The 19,510-nt window shown below is 42.7% G+C and overlaps 1 protein-coding gene across 5 annotated transcripts in view; it reads left to right on the top strand.

Moving 5' to 3' along the window:
• Positions 1-11,305: 11,305 nt before the first annotated feature.
• PIK3CG (phosphatidylinositol-4,5-bisphosphate 3-kinase catalytic subunit gamma) overlaps positions 11,306-19,510 on the top strand; it is a 42,514-nt gene continuing 34,309 nt past the window's right edge. The window contains exons 1-4 of one of the 5 annotated variants that reach the window (XM_037065871.1): positions 11,306-11,645; positions 13,865-15,871; positions 18,831-18,896; positions 19,009-19,234. In XM_037065871.1, coding sequence (XP_036921766.1) covers positions 13,877-15,871; positions 18,831-18,896; positions 19,009-19,234 — 2,287 coding nt within the window. In that variant the 5' untranslated portion in view covers positions 11,306-11,645; positions 13,865-13,876. Of the gene's footprint in view, positions 11,646-11,876; positions 12,023-12,057; positions 12,136-13,864; positions 15,872-18,830; positions 18,897-19,008; positions 19,235-19,510 lie in introns of those variants that run through there. The other 4 variants (XM_037065874.1, XM_037065870.1, XM_037065872.1 and 1 more) reach the window with 4 other exon arrangements.

Here is a 19,510-nt window from a genome sequence, read left to right as displayed (position 1 = left end):
AACTACCAAATGTGGATCACTCTGTAGCTCTTGATGGGTAGTCCCACGCTGGTCACAGACAGTGTCTGACATTGGTCTGAAACTGAGCCCCTCCCAAGAGGCCTCAGAAACCAAAACACCCAGTGGCCTGCTTCAGACCACAATGGAGCACCATCTGATTAGCTCCACAAGTAGCACACCAAAAAGATGGTCCCTTCCAAATAGGCATCAGACCCTGCTGGGGCAAATCCTGTACCATGATGTCAGCCCCACACAGCAGCAGCCCATGCATTGTGTTTGTGGCCAATCATCAGAGCCAGTTAGCCTGAGGGTCAATCTGACATGCCAACAGCAAACAAGGCTCACTACAGCAGGAGGGCACACACAACCCACAAAGAAAACACTTCTGGAGCACCCAGTTCAGGCAAGACTGAGACATTGGGCCCCACAGGACACCTTCTACATAAGGACACCCTGCCTGGGAGACATAATAGATCTACACAATATAGAAACAAAAACAGAGAGGTAGCCAAAATGAGGAAACAAAGAAACATGTCCCAAATGATAGAACAAGAGAACTCCCTAAAAAAAAAACCTAAATGAAATTGAGAAAAGCAATCTACTAGATAAACAAAATGAAGAATAAAAATAATATTATTTTATCAACAGATGCAGAAAAAGCATTTGACAAACTCTATCATCTATCTCTGCAGTGTGAGAATACAGGGAACATACCTCAACAAAATAAAGGCCATTTATGACAAATCCATAGCTAACATCATACTCAATGAGAAAAAGCTAAAAGCATTTTCCTTAAGATAAGTAATAAGACAAGGTTTTTCTCCACTTTTATTCAACATAGTATTAGAAGTCCTAGCCAAAGCAATCAGACAAGAAGAAGAAATAAAAAGCATCCATATTGAAAGGGAATAAGTAAAACATTATTTGCAGATGACATGATACTATATATAGAAAACCCTATGGATTCCACCAACCACTATTAGAACTGAAAAACATATTCAGTAAAGTAGCAGATACAAAATTAACATTCAGAATATTCATAAATCAGTTGTATTTTATATGCCAATAATAAGCTATTTTAAAACTTTTTAAAATCCTATTTACAATTGCTTTAAAAACTACCTAGGAATAAATTTAACCAAAGAGTTAAAGTTCAGAAAAGTATGAAACAAAAGTATAATTGAATAAAAAATTTAAAAATACAAATGAAACATATGTTGTGTTCAAGGACAGAAAAAAGTTCCATTTTTAAAATGTCCACACCACCCAAAGCAATCCCTTTAAAAATAGCAATGATGTTTTTCACAGAACTATAACAAATAATGCAAAAATTTATTTGAAACCACAAAAGACCAAGCAATCTTGAGAAAGAAAAAAGTTGGAGGTATCTTGCTGCCTGATATTAGACTATACTGCAAGGCCTTAGCAATTAAAATAGCCTGGTACTGGCACAGAAACAGACAAATAGATCAATGGGACAGAATAAAGAGCCCAGAAATAAACCCCAGCCTTTATAGTCGATTAATATTTGAGAAATGAGGTAAAAACATACAATGGGCTAAAGATAGTCTATTAAATAAATGGCATTGGGAAAATTGGACACATGCAAAAAATGCAACTAGATAATCTTATACCATATAAAAAAATAAACTCAAAATGGACTAAGAGTTCAATGTAAGCCCCCAAACCATATAAACCTAGAAGAAAACACAGGCAGTGAACTCGTTGACAGTTTTCTTACACCCCAAGGTGGACTATGGCCTATGGCACAGAGGCAAGGGCACGTACCCTCATGACAGGAAGGATGAGGAGGGCACGTGGCCCCTGTGCTGTCCTTTGTGGGTCCTCTATGGCCTTTCCTGACATGGACCTAGCTGTCCATCGGAATCAACTGGAGAGATTATTATAACAATCCTTTTAATAGGTCCTTTTGATTCAAGAGAAGGGATTGAAACAAAAAAAAAAGTTTTTTTTATAAGTCTGCCAGAGGGCTCTGATGTAGCTAAGCCAAACCTGGCATTTGTTAAACACCAGCAGAGCCATCCTGTTTCCTGTGAAGCTTGGGACTTCCTGCTGTATAGCCAAAGACAAAAGACTCATAAACTATTGTCTCCCATTGAGAGGTATATGCATGTTTTCATGGTGCTGTCGTCTTTATCCATTGTGAGTATTGGGGCAAACGATATAAGGCATCCACAGTGAGTCTTGGCCTTGGTTGCAATTATACTACTGCTGCAATTTGAGTGTGATAATCATAGAATTTTTTAAGACAGAACTGAGGAAACAAAAGGAGAAAAAGATCTTTTGGTGTTAATGTCAGTTATTCAACACCATTAAGAAGGAGGAGTTTCTAAGAAAAGCCACACAAAATCCCTGAAGGGGAAGAGGAACAATTTTTATGAAGAAAGGCGAAAAGAATTATATATGATTCATTTTTACTAAAATCTACATCCAAAACTGAAAATTATCGTGTTTAAAAACTGCTGGAAAAAGAAATTAGCTATTATTTTTTTAATTGTATACCTTAAACATTAGATAAAATACTTGCTGTTTCTTTGGTATTTTTATATAATAAAGAAGCTACAACATCATTTTGTAGCATTTTTAAATCAAATATTGTATTTTAGTAAATAAATAGAGTTTGTTTATACCACTTAAATTTGATGTCAACAAAATCTCCAACCCAAAGCAGCTTTACATTTCAAATCCCATAGAGTGAAACTTAACCTTTTAAAATCTGATCCAAAATAGTATCTCAGCTTTTTTTTTCAAGGCGAACACTTCCCTGATATAGCAGTCAGACCTGCATTTACAAACAACTCCAAGATTTCAACACCTAGACCCATGAAAGTTACGTTCTCTGCCTGCATACATCCGGAACATGGGTGAACTGGACAGGTCTTCTGACCCCAGTCTTCCAGGGCCAGGCTGACAAGGCCTCAGTACGTGCTCCCGAGTCACCCATGGCAGCTTCTGCTCACATTTCACCAGTCAGACAAGTCAATGACCACTCTTAACTTCAAAAGGGTGGAGGATTTTCATCTCTCTACTACCTCCCAGAAGAACTGGAGTATATTTCACCAGCCTTATTGACTATCTGCTTTTGCTTTTTATCTTCTTTGGATTTTGGCATCTTATAGCAATCCACACTATCTACCCCCTCATTTGGAACTCATATCACCAATCCAACAAACTGATATTATCAATCAAACAACAACAAAACATTTCATTCTTTTACACTTTCATATTAAAACAAGATCTTCTTTTTTTCTTAGGATGAACATCCCTAGTACATCTCATTTTGACAGAGCCAGGGTGCTATATGTATGTTAAAAGGAAAGAGTAATTGGTACTGCCAATAAGGCAGGGATGACAAGCTGTTCCCCAAAGACGGATGACCCTCCCCACCACCACCATGAGTTGTAACAGGAGATACACTCAGGCCCTGGTACTAGCTCTGTTACATGACTGAGTTCTGGCCAATGTAATGTAGATGGAAGTGCCATTCAACACTTTCAGACCCAGCCCACAAAATCTCCTGCTACTCTTATCTTCTGACGGGTTATTGATGCCTAAATCAACCTAGAAAGCCACACTTAGAAGATGACAAAGCCTCTTAACAGCCTGGTCTCCAGATGACTATATGACCCAGACCCTCCATCAATCCTTTACCCTGCTGATCATATAAACTTTTAAATTAAAAATAGTTTTATTGCCCTGGCTGGTATGGCTCAGTGGATTGAGTGCTGGCCTGCGAACCAGTTGCTCGTTCAATTCCCAGTCAGGGCACATGCCTGGGTTGCAGGCCAGGTCCCCAGTAAGGGGTATGCAAAAGGCAACCACACATTGATGTTTCCCTCCCTATCTGTCCTCTGCCTCTCTCTAAAAATAAACTTTTATTGTGATAAGTAAACTTTAATAGTGATGGGGGTAGTTAGAATAAACTGATAGAACACTCCAAAGTGTGAATTTTATAAAATGTTTTGGTTAGCCTTCACAGTGTAACTCCTTAGCTGTCTACGAATTTCTCTCCATTCTCATGTGTATTCTCTGGATTACCGCTCTGCCTGATTAGGAGAGACCTTCCCGGCAAGTGAGAGAAGACTGCATTATTATGGAGGATTTTGGAGAAGTACACAGGGAGGACTACCAGGTTCTAGTTTTATACTAACCTTAACTCCACTGATCACTCGACATAGAAACAAGATATAATCACAATGTTAATGACTGCCTAAGGTTGACGGGCCATATTCTAAGTGTCTCATGACAGAAATAACTCATAAAGCAAAATTAGATATATGATAGTACTTAAATTTTATCATGCTCATCAAAGCCTTAAAATCTCTAACATGTTGTGGCAAACATATTGCTAACGGCTCTGCCAAACCTATTTTCTTCCCCCCTGGACATGCAGGCAGGCTGAGTTTCCCAGCGGCCCTTTGGAGGACTCAAGGCCTGTGGGAAGGGCAGGACCACTCCTGGGAAGGAGCTGGGTCCTGAATGAATGCCTAAAACAGCACAGTCTCACCCAGCCAGCTCGGGACTAGGAAGTGAGGAAGATATAAACCACCAAGATTTTGTCGTCGTGATTAACACAGCATTCCTTAATAAATGACTTAGGACTGCTGCGTTTGCTTCAGAGAACTATGTAAAAGGCTAAAACTGAAGAAATGGTATGTAAAGTATAGATCAACAGAGCTGTTAGTCCAAAAAAGGAAGTCCAGCTCTACAGAGGTACTCTATACTCACCCCTCCCCCCACCCCACTCTGTTCCATTTGGCTCTTGAGTGTTAAGTGTTACAGAATGCTTCAGGCCATGGCATGGGGTGGGGCAGACCCTAGAGGAACTTGCCCTATCTGAGACACACCCATCAGGGCTTTCTCCTTATCTCCAAAAGGTCTCTGATGGAGGGAAACAAGAGGTCAAAACTTCCAGTTAAAAAAAAATAACAATAATAAGTCATGGGGATATAATGTACACGATAGAGAAAAGTCATTATTATCATAATAACTTTGTACGGTAACAGATTTTATTGCGATGCTCACATGGCAAGGAATATACACGTCAAATCACTATCTTGTATACCTGAAACTGATGCAATACCATATGTCAATTATAATTATTAAAAAAGCAGGCCCACAAAATGGGCATTATAACTTTGGAGGAGAAGAGGATTCTTCCTAGGTGCAGAGCAAGGCAGGCACAGCTGTAGCCCCAGGCCACTGGTCCCGCCCTCCCGCTTCACTTACACCAGCCCCTCCAGCCAGCGACCTACCAGGAGGCCTTTCCCTCCAGCCACCAGAAGAAGGCCCTGCGGGCTTGTGGCCTGCTGCATCCAGAGCCAGGGAAGCTCAGCTCAGGCCAGCAGTCCCATCCCTTTACCCACCTTCAGTCCACACTCCTGTACCCTTTTTCTGAACTTGGAGAGGCAGGGCATCCTCTGGCTTCCTTCCAGTGCCTCCTGTCAGACTCAGGAACCCAGGGCTTTGGATGAAACAATCCTCCACACAAAGACCTAAGAGGCAGCTTCTATTCAGATGTCAAAGCCTCAGGACCAAGGCTTTGAGATCAGGCTGTATTCAAGAGGTCTAAGGCTTCTTATCTCTTAAGACCCTCTGCTATGCCCTTAAACAGGAAAAATCCTTCAAGTAAAGGAACTGTTACTGGGGAGACCCCTCCTCAGCTCTTGTCTCCCTTGAAAGAAGAGAGTCCAGGTGAGAGACAACAGGCATAGTGGAAATAAGATAGCAAGTTTATTTATGAAATACACTTGAGTATGAAGCTGCAAGCAGACACCCAGCTAGTCTGAGTACTACAACTATTGGGATTTGGGGGGTTTTGTGCTTGTACCCAGCTTCTACATTCCCTCTCCTCCTCCCCTTTCCCAATCTTGCGATTAATATACAGTTTTAAAAGCATACAGAACTTCAAGGGATCCCCTCCTCTTGTGCTATTTTTTTTTCTTGTGATTTTCAGAACACCAGGCAATCTTACCAGACCAGGCTCAGGACTGCTGAATTAATGGGTGAGACCTGTCTCCCTCCCCCTCTCTGCCTTGGTTTACTATCTGTCCTGTCTGACAGAACCACCTGTGATTTGGAAACTCCCTATTGCAAACAGTTTATTCAGGATCCTCATATGTGTGTAAGAGGTAGATGGAGACAGGTAGGTGATTAGTTAGCTGTGTAGGTAGAGAGCTAGATAAAACTCCTTGACAGTCTGAAGATCATTCTAAAAACAGGGTCCCAGGGGTGAGTCTGGGTAACCATTATATGGGAAAGTCCTTGATCACACGAATGTAGTACAGTTTTTTGTCTTACGTTTCAGTCAATATAAATAAGGGAACAAAGAAAACGAATAAATTGGGTCAGGCAGAGGGGCTGAGAAGGGAATATTTCTAAAGTTCCTACACAGATGCTTACAATTTAATCAGGGCGGGTTCCCTCCCAGTTCCACACTGCACATTATTCCTAACCCAAGTTTCCTTCTCAGGGTTCAAGAGGAGGCAGGTTGCTAGGCTTTGGGTTTTGTGGTGAAATGGGACGGAGGGGATGCCTGGGTTGATCTGGGCCTTCAGGAGAATCATCCAATATTCCTGTTCAGTCCACACTCCTGTCCACTTCCTATAAATGCAAGGGAATCCACAGACTTAAAAAAAAAGGAGCTATTCTATACAAACTGTCCATTTCACAATTGTTTATCAAGGCCCCTGCTTTGTATGCAGCAAGGACCACGTGCGGTCTTGGGGAGTTCCGTGATGAGCAGAGCAGCCACTGTCCCCAAGCACTCACAGGTTGGTGGAGCAGGCAGCCTCACAAACATCTATTCTCTGCAAGGAGAAGTGCCCTGACAACTGCCACTCGCTGGCAATGGGACCTGGGGCAAGTCACTTGACTTCTCTGTGTCTTGCTTCCATCATCTGTAAATGGGTTTAATAGTAGTGCTCCTCTCCTTGGGCTGTTGGGGGGATTACATGAATTCATATATTAAGGTGCTTAGAACAATGTGAGACACACAGGAGGAGCTATGCACGAGTTTGCTCTTGGGGATAGTGGTCACTGACGGAGAGAAGCTTCCCGACCCTGTGCTCCCCTAAACCAGAAGGCCCTCCCAGAGGAAGGTACACAAACCGAGCAGAAGAAGAGTTGGTCAAGTGTCTGAGGGGAGGAGAGATGGGGGAGGAAGAGGAGAGAAAAGAACGAGGGGAATAGATGGAGCAGAGGAAGCAGCGTGTGGCAGCACAGAGGTGCTGAAAGCACAGCACGTGTGAGAACAGAAATCAAGTCCATTCGAACGTGGAGGCGCTTTGGAAGATGAGGCAGAGAGTTAGAAACAGACCACACAGAATAGGTCATAAAGGTCTGTTGTATCATGCTAAGGGATTTGGATGTTTACACATCTATTTATGGGAAAAATTTTTCTAGAAATCTGTGAAGTGCTTACTAAGCTGTATCAGCAATTTAGCTAAACAAGGAAATTGAGAAAAGTGCCCTCAATGGCCAGTTTCCAATGACCAGAATGGGAAACGTGTGCAGTGTCCCACAGGCACCTGGATCTGGCTGTAGATCCCTGGGGCCATGTGGACTGTGACTGATTTCCTACAGCTTCTTCTCCCTGACCCTGGAGTGGCTCCCCTCTACCCACATGGCATGATAATAGCCTACCTCCATAAAGGCATTCCAGGCTGTGACAAACTCTCCTGCTGTCCTCCCTGGTATCCCTTTGTCTTTACTGTCAAAGAACTGACATTTTGTTCTGGGGTCCACCCTTTTCTCCATCCACGAACTCTATAGAGAAAACTAGGAATAGCTCCAATCACTCATGTAATTCTTTCCCCTTTCCCAGTGATTGACTGAGAGATAGATGGACACTTGTCTCAATTCTGGCCAGAAACATGAGGGGACCCAGGAGGCTCCTGGGAATGTTTTGCCATCTCTGAAAAAGGAACGCACAGGCTGACATGCCTCTTCTTTCTCTGAATGTTGCGTTGGTATGAGACACCTGGAATCGCAGGTCCTCTGGCATCTCTAACACAATGACTTTTGTACAGTTACATAAATTGGCATTCCATTGAAAATTGGAGATTTATGACAACTTCCTGTGGAATATATAGGGTGGTTGTTATCCCTTTGGTAGATGAGAGGGCTGGAAGACATAAATTAGCATATGTATGAGGCCTAGAGAATGAGCAGAATAAACCCAGGTCTGATGATTGCTAGCGCTTCTACAACACCGGGATGCTTCTCTTTCATCATACCAGGTACAGACCACAAAGCTTCATAAAGATTGGCATTCATGCCCAGACAAAAAAGCAAGGCATGAAGATCAACCAGCCTGTTGCAGTAGATTAAAACGTCCTTCAGCACTTTTGTTCACATTGTATAAGCCATTTGAGGCTGAGCTGAACACACACGAAAGGGTGGATTCTAGTGCTTTTCCAGCTGAGAGATACACACACACACACCTGAGTCAGACAGCTACCTTACCCAGGAACAATTACCAACAACACGGCTTCCCAACCAGTGTGTCTCAAAGGGGCTCAGGGCCCTTGGGGATGCAGGCATTATCTCAAGTTTTGAGGAGACTCTTCACTTCACCGCAGGGTCGTAGGCAGTCCGGGCCACTGTGACAAAGTGCCTTGGATGGAATGGCGATAAATAACAGAAATTTATTTTTCGTAGCTCTGAAGACTGGAAGTCTGAGATCAGGGCACAAGCACAGTCAGGTCCTAGCAAGGGCCTTATTCTGGATTTCAGACACAGCTATATTTGTATCCCCACATGGCAGAGGGAAGGCAAGGGAGCTCTCTGAGGTCCTTTTACGAAGGCACAAATCTCACTCATAAGGGCTCTGCCCTGAATACCCAATTATCTCCCGAAGGCCCCACCTACTAATACCGCTATACTGCCCCCCAATATAGTATTTCATTATGTGAACTTGGGGTAGGAGGGCAAACCGTTTGTTGCACCTAGTCTGCCATATAAATGTCATTACTGTTCCATGTGCCGAGATATGAAATAAGTGGGAAGAACATGCCTGTTTTACCATGTTGTTCCCATACCTTCTATCGCGTCCTTTACAAACCCTCCGTTTCAGCAAACAGATACATTCACTGTTTCCAAAACTGTTCTGTTTGTTCACAGTTTTGGCTTGAAGACCTTCCGCATGATTCCTGTTGCCTTAAATCCTGGGTCTCCTCCTGCAAAATTAAAAAAAAAAATTAATTACACCCAAAGTGACCTCCTCCAGTAAACTATTTCATATCTTATTTTTTATCTGTGTGCTTTGTCTCCCCAAACAGACCACAAACAATCTCTCTGAAGGCTATCACAAAGATCCTTTCTCAGCAAATAATTCATTCTTAACCCGTTTGTGGATCATTGACACATCTCACTGTGCACTTGTGTTCTAATCTGTCCCATCTTCTCATTCCTGTGATGGTGGGATGAGCTGCAGAAGGTCAGATGACGTGAGTGCACGTTTCACAGCTCCAATGTACTGCAGCACTGCTGGGGGCACCACAGGGTGCTGGGTGTGCAGCACGGGGCTGGGTGCATGGAGGGTCACAGAAGAAAAAGAAGAAAAGAAACACATTGATAAAAACAGGGTGAGAATGAAGTCTAGGGGTCTTCTAACCTAAAAATCTGGAGACAAAAGAGGCCCTAACTAGTAAAGAATTCCTCTGCGTGGCAGGAGGACCCATAATGAGGAAGGAGACACCAGCCATTACTTCTCCCTTGGAACATTCACTATATGTAGTCAAATTTTAGTGACTATATTAGGATTTGGGGAAGGGCAGGGCACTTTTATTCTCTAACCACCAATAAAACCTGAAGTATTTGCAAGTTCAGGCATAGAATAGACAACTTTGCATAATTCAACTTAGCTGAATATCTCCTGTGGAGGTGAGGAAACCCAAGAGCCAGAGTCTAGCATCTCTGAAATAACCTAGTGTGTTGGAGGCAGGGGTCAGGGGGTAGGCAGTGTCAAGTTGGGACTTTGCCCCAGGGTGTGTCTGAGCCAGGGCAGGGAAAGAATCTGTTGAGGGACAGAATCTATTGACTGCTCTGGAGAACAGAGCTGACCAAGCTTGTGGTCCCTCTGTGGTCAGCCCTACTAACCACAGACCCCCGTCTAGCCCACCTCCCCCTGCAAGCCCTCCCAACACACTCTATATGAAGAACAGCTTGGCAAACTCCTGCAGTGGGACTCCCTCAGAGTTCCACTTTCGACCAACTCCTTCAGAATCCGTCAAAAGGGCCAGCATCAAGCCTTCTAAAGCTGCCAGCTTCCTAAGGGAATATTCCTACATAAGAATATGTTTTGGGGTGCTAATACGTCCCCTCTAAATATTTGGGACACAGCTTTTGAATTCAATAGTTTGACTGCTGACATCAACTATTATAATACAACTTATGAAAAGCTAAGATGCAAGAGGCCTATATGAAAGGAGATAGATCCTGTCAATCATGTATTATGATATCAGAGTGATTTAGAAAACTTTTAATTATATACCTCCAAGGAACCTGTGAGGCTAACACCATCCTATCTGTGGTCCCTGGGGCTCAACTGGAGTCCATGATAACCGAAGGTGGAGGATGAACTCATATAGAAACCCTGGGATGAAGGACAGTGGGCACTGGCCCAGGATCTGAGTAGGCTCAGGGCTTCTAGAAGGAATTGAGGTCACCTGGAAAATATAGAGTTACTGTAAAAATTATTTAGAATGGCTTTTCTTTGAATCCTCAACTCCCATGACAACCAGGAGCCAACTCCCAGTGACTATCTGTCTGATTATGTGACAATGCTCAGCTCCCTAATTTTCCCACGAAATCAAAAACCTCCTAGTTCGTCAGCTGCAATCATTGCCCACAGTTCAGCCTCCACACCAACACTCACGTACAAACGCACACACACCGACATACACTGTACTTTCTGTTTCAGGCAGCGATATTTTGGATCCTAATGCTCTGAAAAAACAGAGAACTATCTCACCAAGCGAAGGAAGTGAGCTCCCAGCCCTTGTTTTTAAAAATGTTCAGCTTGATAACTGAGTCCCCTAGGTCATTAGTTTCTCTTCCCCCACCCCTCAGTTGCAGTGTATAAACAAGGGATTATGTGAATTCCCAAGAGGGAGAATTAATTGAATTGGCTTTGCAGGACTAATGGATTTAATCTGGCTCTAAAAATCTTCTTACCAACCCGCTTCTCTAATGCTGTGACTGTTAAGCCTTTTCTTCTGCTTAGAGCTACCTAGAAAATATTTCATGTGTTTGTGTCTCATGATGTGGGGTTTTTTGGGATCTATGTAATTTTAATTTGCTCTGTTCTCTCACAATTATTAAAAATTAGTTCAAAGAGTATAAAGAATGTACATGGTAAACAGTGCCCCTTCTCGTGCTTCACTCTCTGTGTGATTAACAGGAAACGCATTTCTGACACTTTTAAAATGAGCAATCGCACGTATAATCAACTTGGTTAAAACTTCCTTCCTGGTAACTGCAACACTTCCTCTGCATCTGGATACGAGGGGAGACCCAGAAAAGCGGAAGAGTTTAGAGGTACACTGGGTAGGTTCAAATGCATTGTTTTCAAAAATCGAACAAATGATCCTTCAGCTTCATCGCCTCCACTGCTTTATCAGGTATTTTTTCCCTCTCTATTTTTTGCCCTTTTTGGGGATGACTGGGAATACTGACTCTTCCTTCTCTGCTAGAATATTTTTATCTGGAACGGTTACTGGTTCTTGAGATGATACTACCACTGAATGCCTCTGTTTCATTGTCTAGTTCAATCTGTATGTGTAGAGATACCCAGGAGGTTCCAGCAATAGCTTTGCAGGTGCATCAGTGCTTTTTTGTTTTTGTTTGAGAGGAAGAGGGAGGGCACCAGGAGCCTGTGCTAGCCAAGCTTCACATTCTTACAAGTGCATGCTGAGCCATTATTGTTCTTCCCAGTGTTTCTGAGGTCTTCTTGTAAAAGGCAAATGCTCCATAACCTTAACCATGAAGGAAGCAGTGAGTATGTAATCTGCCTGTTTCTTCTGCATCTTGTATCTTTTAAGATCGACTGAGGCAGAAGTTATTGCTGTGTGTTTGTGCGTTGCCTAAATTCAGACCTATTTAATTTCAAGTGTGAGTATTAATATATCTTCCAGTTCTCTTCTTTGTTATTCTATAATGTAGCAACATTACAGATCAAAGAGTGAATGTTTTAAGCTGCAAGAGACAGTGCTTCAGGACAGTTGGTTTTGTGTATTTACTAAGTAGAATTTCATAATATTTTATGGAGGGAATATTGACTTTATAAGTAACTTTAAGCCAAGATTTGAACAGAAGTTTGGATCTAATGAAACTTGTCTTTCTTATCTTCTAATCAAACTCTTCTTTTTTGTATATGTCAAATGCTCCACTATTTCTTAAGAAAATAAGTAGTTATGAGTCTCATTAATATTAGTCATTTGAGAGTGTTATCTTCTGAAAGAATTTTTGTGTCAATTGTTGATTCTTGTTTAGAATATAATATCTGACAACACAGTGAGACAGAATATTAAAATAAAAGCACCTTGTTTATATTTCAACTTCAATATTTTAGTATTTCCATTATTGTGTGAAGTGTTTCTTACTGCAGTTTGTCACACTTGTACTTAAATGCTTTCTGCAGGTAGGTACTCATTAAATATATATGGAAAGAGTGGATAAATTGATGAGAATAAACTTGTGAATTCTCATTAGAAACATGAAAATATCAGAGAAAAAAATCAGTTAAATAATCAGTTGGGATCCAAACAGTAGGTTACTGGAGCCCAGAAGTCCTTCCTTCCACCCTATGGCTTCTTGACTGACTAATACCGAGGACGATGTAACGAACTGTAACAAAGTTAAAATTACCTGAATGTTCTGCAAAGAGGGTTCAGCCGTGGGTGCCTCCTCTAAGACACAACCCTAACATAGCAGTGACAACCCAGAACTTCCTGATTCAAAACGATAAATATGTGTGAATGTTCTTGGCTGAAACTACCGATTCTGATATTTTTGAGTTTTGTTAATGAAATGATTACCTTTCCTAACTAGAAAGAAAAAAAATGGAGGGAAAAAAAAAAGGAAGACAGGAACTTGACTTAGGGAGTAGATACAAGAACCAAACAGTCTGGACACAGAGAATGTGAAGTGAGGTTGGGGAAGGCATCTGGGTCCCAATAAGTGGGAGACTGCACGAATAGGAAATATTTCAAAGGTTTTCTTAGTGGAGTGTTTTAATATTTCACAGAACACCTCACAAACTAGCACTTGATTTGTAAACTGGATTTAAAAATAATTAACATGTCAAGCCATTATAGTATACCACACACCATGGTAAATTAGTGCATTACCTATTTCCTTTATTAAATTGAATTCTCAAACATAAGTAGATAGAATGATTACAGAACCCCTTACAACACAGTGATACTGAATATTAAAATAAAAATACTTATTTACATTTCAATTTTAATATTTTAGCATTTCAATTATTATTTGAAGTATTTGACTGCAGTATGTCACATTTGTACTTAAATGCTTTGTGCACAGTAGGTACTCATCAATATAACATCGTCCACATTGAACAAGTACATGCATTACCTTACTTAATCCTCACCTCCAGCCTCTGAGAATATCACTCCTTTTGAATGATGGGAAACAGGCGCAGAGATTATTTAACGAGCTCAAGTCACCAGATACTAAGTGGCAGTTTCGGGATTCACGGGCCCTGACTCCGAAGTGCACCTGTCACTGCCATTCGTCTACACTGTCTCCTGCCCTCTCACAGAAAAACGCACCCGGAGAGTGCCGTCCCTGTGACCTGTCTCTGTTTCTCTGCTCCCAGGTTGCACAGGGCATGGAGTTGGAGAGCAATGAACAGCCCGTGGTCCTGAGAGAGGACAACTGCCGCAGGCGCCGGAGGATGAAGCCACGCGGCTCCGCGGCCAGCCTGTCCTCCATGGAGCTCATTCCCATCGAGTTTGTGCTGCCCACTAGCCAGCGCGCCAGCAAGACCCCGGAGACGGCGCTGCTGCACGTGGCCGGCCACGGGAACGTGGAGCAGATGAAGGCGCAGGTGTGGCTGCGCGCGCTGGAGACCAGCGTGGCGGCTGACTTCTACCACCGGCTGGGCCCAGACCATTTCCTGCTGCTCTACCAGAAAAAAGGGCAGTGGTATGAGATCTACGACAAGTACCAGGTCGTGCAGACTCTAGACTGCCTGCGCTACTGGAAGGTGCTGCACCGGAGCCCAGGCCAGATCCACGTGGTGCAGCGGCACTGCCCGTCGGAGGAGTCGCTGGCGTTCCAGCGGCTGCTCACCGCCCTCATAGGCTATGACGTCACCGACGTCAGCAACGTGCACGACGACGAGCTGGAGTTCACGCGCCGCCGCCTGGTCACCCCACGCATGGCCGAGGTGGCTGGCCGAGACCCCAAGCTCTACGCTATGCACCCCTGGGTGACGTCCAAGCCCCTCCCGGAATACCTGTTGAAGAAGATTGCCAACAACTGCATTTTCATTGTCATTCACCGCAGCACCACCAGCCAGACCGTCAAGGTCTCGGCTGATGACACCCCAGGCACCATCCTCCAGAGCTTCTTCACCAAGATGGCCAAGAAGAAATCTCTGATGGATATCCCCGAAAGCCAGAATGAACAGGACTTTGTGCTGCGCGTCTGTGGCCGTGATGAGTACCTGGTGGGTGAGATGCCCATCAAAAACTTCCAGTGGGTGAGGCATTGCCTCAAGAATGGGGAAGAGATTCACCTGGTTCTTGACACTCCTCCGGACCCAGCCCAGGACGAGGTGAAGAAAGAAGAGTGGCCACTGGTGGATGACTGCACGGGAGTCACCGGCTACCATGAGCAGCTGACAATCCATGGGAAGGACCATGAGAGCGTGTTCACTGTGTCTTTGTGGGACTGTGACAGGAAGTTCAGGGTCAAGATCAGAGGAATAGATATCCCTGTGCTGCCTCGAAATGCTGAGCTCACAGTGTTTGTGGAGGCAAACATCCAACATGGGCAGCAAGTCCTTTGCCAAAGGAGAACCAGTCCCAAACCCTTCACAGAGGAGGTGCTCTGGAATGTGTGGCTTGAATTCAGTATCAAAATCAAAGACTTACCCAAAGGGGCTCTACTGAACCTCCAGGTCTACTGCGGCAAAGCTCCAGCATTGTCTGGTAAGGCCTCTGCAGAGGTTCCGAGTTCTGAATCCAAAGGCAAAGCTCAGCTTCTCTATTATGTGAACCTACTGCTGATAGACCATCGGTTCCTCCTGCGCCATGGGGAATATGTACTCCACATGTGGCAGATATCTGGGAAGGGAGAAGACCAAGGGAGCTTCAATGCTGACAAGCTCACGTCTGCAACCAACCCAGACAAGGAGAATGCAATGTCCATCTGCATTCTTTTGGACAATTACTGTCACCCAATAGCCTTGCCTAAGCATCGGCCCACCCCTGACCCGGAAGGGGACCGGATTCGAGCCGAAATGCCCAACCAGCTTCGGAAGCAACTGGAGGCCATCATAGCCACTGATCCACTTAACCCTCTCACAGCAGAAGACAAAGAATTGCTCTGGCATTTCAGATATGAAAGCCTTAAACATCCAAAAGCATATCCTAAGCTATTTAGCTCAGTGAAATGGGGACAGCAAGAAATTGTGGCCAAAACATACCAATTGTTATCCAGAAGGGAGGTCTGGGATCAAAGTGCTTTGGATGTTGGGCTAACAATGCAACTTCTGGACTGCAACTTTTCAGATGAAAATGTAAGAGCCATTGCCGTTCAGAAACTGGAGAGCTTAGAGGACGATGACGTCCTGCATTACCTACTACAGCTGGTCCAGGTAGGGGATGCCAGTGTGATTTACAGAGCACTCTTCCCCCGAAATTTATTTGGATGTGCACAGGAACACCATTTAGTTGTCATCAAATGCCCTTTGTCCAGAGCATCCCGATTTGTCAGAGCAGATCTGAAGAAGCCACCTCAAAAAGTAGTATCCTGTTCCTTTTTAAAAATTCTCCTTGAGGGTTTTCTGACAGGCATTTTGAAGATGTTAGTATTTCCACTTTTTCGGAGGACTGAGTTTATGGGAACATGTTATTCACATTTGTTGTATTAATGATAGATTTGATTTATAGAATGCTCCTTTGTGTCAAGGCTTCAAGTGATATACATGCTTTTTATGTATTATTACATTTAATTCTTCCAATAACTATGATAGAGGTCAAGTTACTACTTTAATTATAAGGAAACTGAGGTAAAAAGAGAGGCTAGCTTATGTGCCCAAGGTCACACACTTTGAAAAACTGGAGTTTAAACCCAGGAGGTCTGACCCCAGGCCCTGCTGCTTTCTCTGCCTCCCGGGATCCTGCATCAGTCCACTGTCAGGGTTGGGGTCCTAGGGAGAAAAGGCCATACTCTCTGATCATGAACATGACATTCATGAATAACACCTCATATCTGGATGGGACCGTGAAAGACCCTCTCTTCAGACAGGTCTGGCACTGCGGTTCCGCTCGTGTTCTCATGCCTTTCCCTGGGGTCAAGAGAGGCCACACCATTTGCCTAAGTTTTCCTCAGGAAGTTAGAGGAAGGAGGAACAGTTCTCCTACTTACTGCAGCCGATCTCAAATTAGATTGTGCTGCTTGGTAAGGACAAGGAAGTAGAGAAATTGAAATAGAAATTCTCATTTAGAATGCAGGAGTGTTCATTCATGAATTCAACAACATGTGCATAGCGCTTCTGCTGTTCTGAATGCGGGACATGATGCAGTGATGAAAACAGAGCCTGTCTGCTCTCATGTAGCTTGCTGTGCATGAAAAAGACTGACATTTAATAACAAACTGTAATGAGTACTTTGGGGGAAACCTAGAGTATTATGAGAAAATAGTTAGGGATCCTGGGGACACAATTTAGATCAAAGAAGCCAGGGACAGTTCTGAGTAGGTGATGTTTGAGCTGCAATCATTAAGATTAGCCAGGGTAAATGTTGGACACTAAACTGCCTAATTATTATCTGTGTGACTGGAAGGCCCTAGAGTTTCTTGACAAGCACTGTGGATGGTTTTCGCTTAAACTCTGAACCACCACCTTCCATTAAGCAAATACTTGAAACATATTATTTGTCCCTTACCTTCATCTATCAAGTGTATCCAGTATTTTAATCTGTCCATGAGTGAAGATACTAGCATAACACTAAGGAAAATTTTAGAATAAGCCAAGCATCTTCAGCTTTCTAGCTCTCCAAAACAAAATAGAACATAAAACAAATTTGCATGAAATGTGTTCCAAGTCCCAAGGCGACTGAAAATTATTTTACACTGTCATTTTCACACATAAACTTTCCAGAATTGGAAAATGAATGGTGTTCTTGGAAATATTTAAATGAAAAAGGTCAATAAGTAACATCAGCATTGAATTTGTGGTCATAAATTTGAAGAGTATAGTCATTTGTAAAATTGAGACATTTTCAAATATGGTCAAATGACTCATTTAGGCTGAAATGGCCTCCTCATTGAGACCTGCATTGTCTTTGCAGAAGTGAAACATGAAGACGTTTGAAAAGACTCACATTAAAACATTTCTGAAGTGAGTACTGCTAGCGAAATAGCCATACTCTCCAAATTGAGATCTTAGCTGGAGCTATAGTGGCACCTATTTGACCATACCCATGGAGAGGATCTTTGAAAGTATTAGGGATAATTGAAATATTATCAAGTCAGTATTGATCGCTTCCAAACTGGAAAACCAGAGTAAGAAGTGAAAATCATACCCAAAGTTCCCAGGCCTTAAAACATAAAGTGGAATGGGAATTTCTACTGTTCCATCTGAAAAAAAGGGTAGACCATGTCTATTTATAAAGAAAATACACTGACATATTTAATTTTAAGCCTCCTCTCTTCATCATACCTACCCTATAATTTTATAGATGTGTCTATAATAATCAAACAGCATGTGTTAGTCTTATTGTTTTTAAAATTATGGACTATTGCAGATTTATAGAAAAGTACAGAGAATGATGTAACAGATACCACACACCCATCAGGGTTTAATTATTTTTTACATTTTATTAGTTTTTTTTCTTCAGTCTTGGAGCTATCGTTTAAGTCTGTATTTCTACATTAACCAAGTGATATGAAAACTACGAAACGCTTTTCCTGAGGAACCATATTAAATAAGAGATTTTTAGACAAAAGCTCTGTATATACCAGTACCTGGCAGGGGGTAGAGATCACTCTGCATGAATTGATCCAGGCCTGCTGTTTACTTGCAGTTAGAACCTGTGAGACAGCTCAGTGACTTGCCTTTGAGATGCCAGGCACACATCCTGAGCAGAAGTGGAGTGACAGGACTTTTAGGATCTTCACATTTAACAAGTATTTTCCTCCTTACATGTACTCTGTCTTCACCGTTTTCTTTCCAACAACCTCTCTTGCATTCCACTTTTATAGATTTGTTATAGCCATTTCCATCTTTCCCCTCTATTCTTCCAATCAATCAGCTAAGCCCTTAACAGGAGCCAAAGTCCTCCCCTCTTCGCCTTTGAAGTTATTGAAAGCACGTGACTGTGAGTCAAGAGTTTTGGCTTCTACTCCCAGTCCTTAAGCAAGTTCACTTTGGTTCACTCTGGCCCAAAGTGTCCTTGGAAAAAAAAGTTTTGCACTTAAGTGACTAGTAAGATTCTCATTACCCTAGCCATAAAAACCCACCAAGACAGAGTGCTAGTTTTTCTCCATTTCCTTTTCCCTGATGAACCAACATAGAATGTAGCCCTGCAAATGCTCGTGTGTTCTTCCTTTAGGCGGTGAAATTTGAACCTTACCATGACAGTGCCCTGGCCAGATTTCTGCTGAAGCGTGCTTTAAGAGTAAGTACTTCCATTTTGATAATAACATGACATTTTAAAAGTTACTGGGAATTGGCTGATAGATCTAGACCATTAGTCACAATAATTTCAACCATCTTGTTCCCACCCTCAGAACAAAAGAATTGGTCACTTCTTGTTTTGGTTCTTGAGAAGTGAGATAGCCCAGTCCAGGCACTATCAGCAGAGGTTCGCTGTGATCCTGGAAGCCTACCTGAGGGGCTGTGGCGCCGCCATGCTTCACGACTTTACCCAACAGGTCCAAGTAATCGAGATGTTACAAAAAGTTACTATTGATATTAAATCGCTCTCTGCTGAAAAGTATGACGTCAGTTCCCAAGGTATGGTAGCTATATTTTCTGGGTTCTCTTTCCAGATGCCTTCATCTCCAAATGCCATCATCCCTGGAAGGCGCTTTGGGCCTTCCTAAAGGCAGCAAAGAGCAATTTTTAAAAATCCTCTGTCTTTAGGGAGCAAGCAAATTTAAGTTCTCCGTTTACAACTCAGTATATTTTTAAAACTGTATATATATTTTTAATGATGAGTTTATAATAGATATTAAACTGAAAAAATTTTAAAGCATTATGCAGATGTAAGATCTATTTTAAGAACAATTG

The sequence above is a fragment of the Sturnira hondurensis genome, unplaced genomic scaffold, assembly GCF_014824575.4.
Source record: "Sturnira hondurensis isolate 20B ecotype Veracruz unplaced genomic scaffold, ASM1482457v3 Scaffold0016273, whole genome shotgun sequence".
Classification (NCBI taxonomy): domain Eukaryota; kingdom Metazoa; phylum Chordata; class Mammalia; order Chiroptera; family Phyllostomidae; genus Sturnira; species Sturnira hondurensis.
The sequence above is the reverse complement of the archived record's forward strand: the minus strand, read 5'-3'. Positions and strand labels throughout refer to the sequence as shown.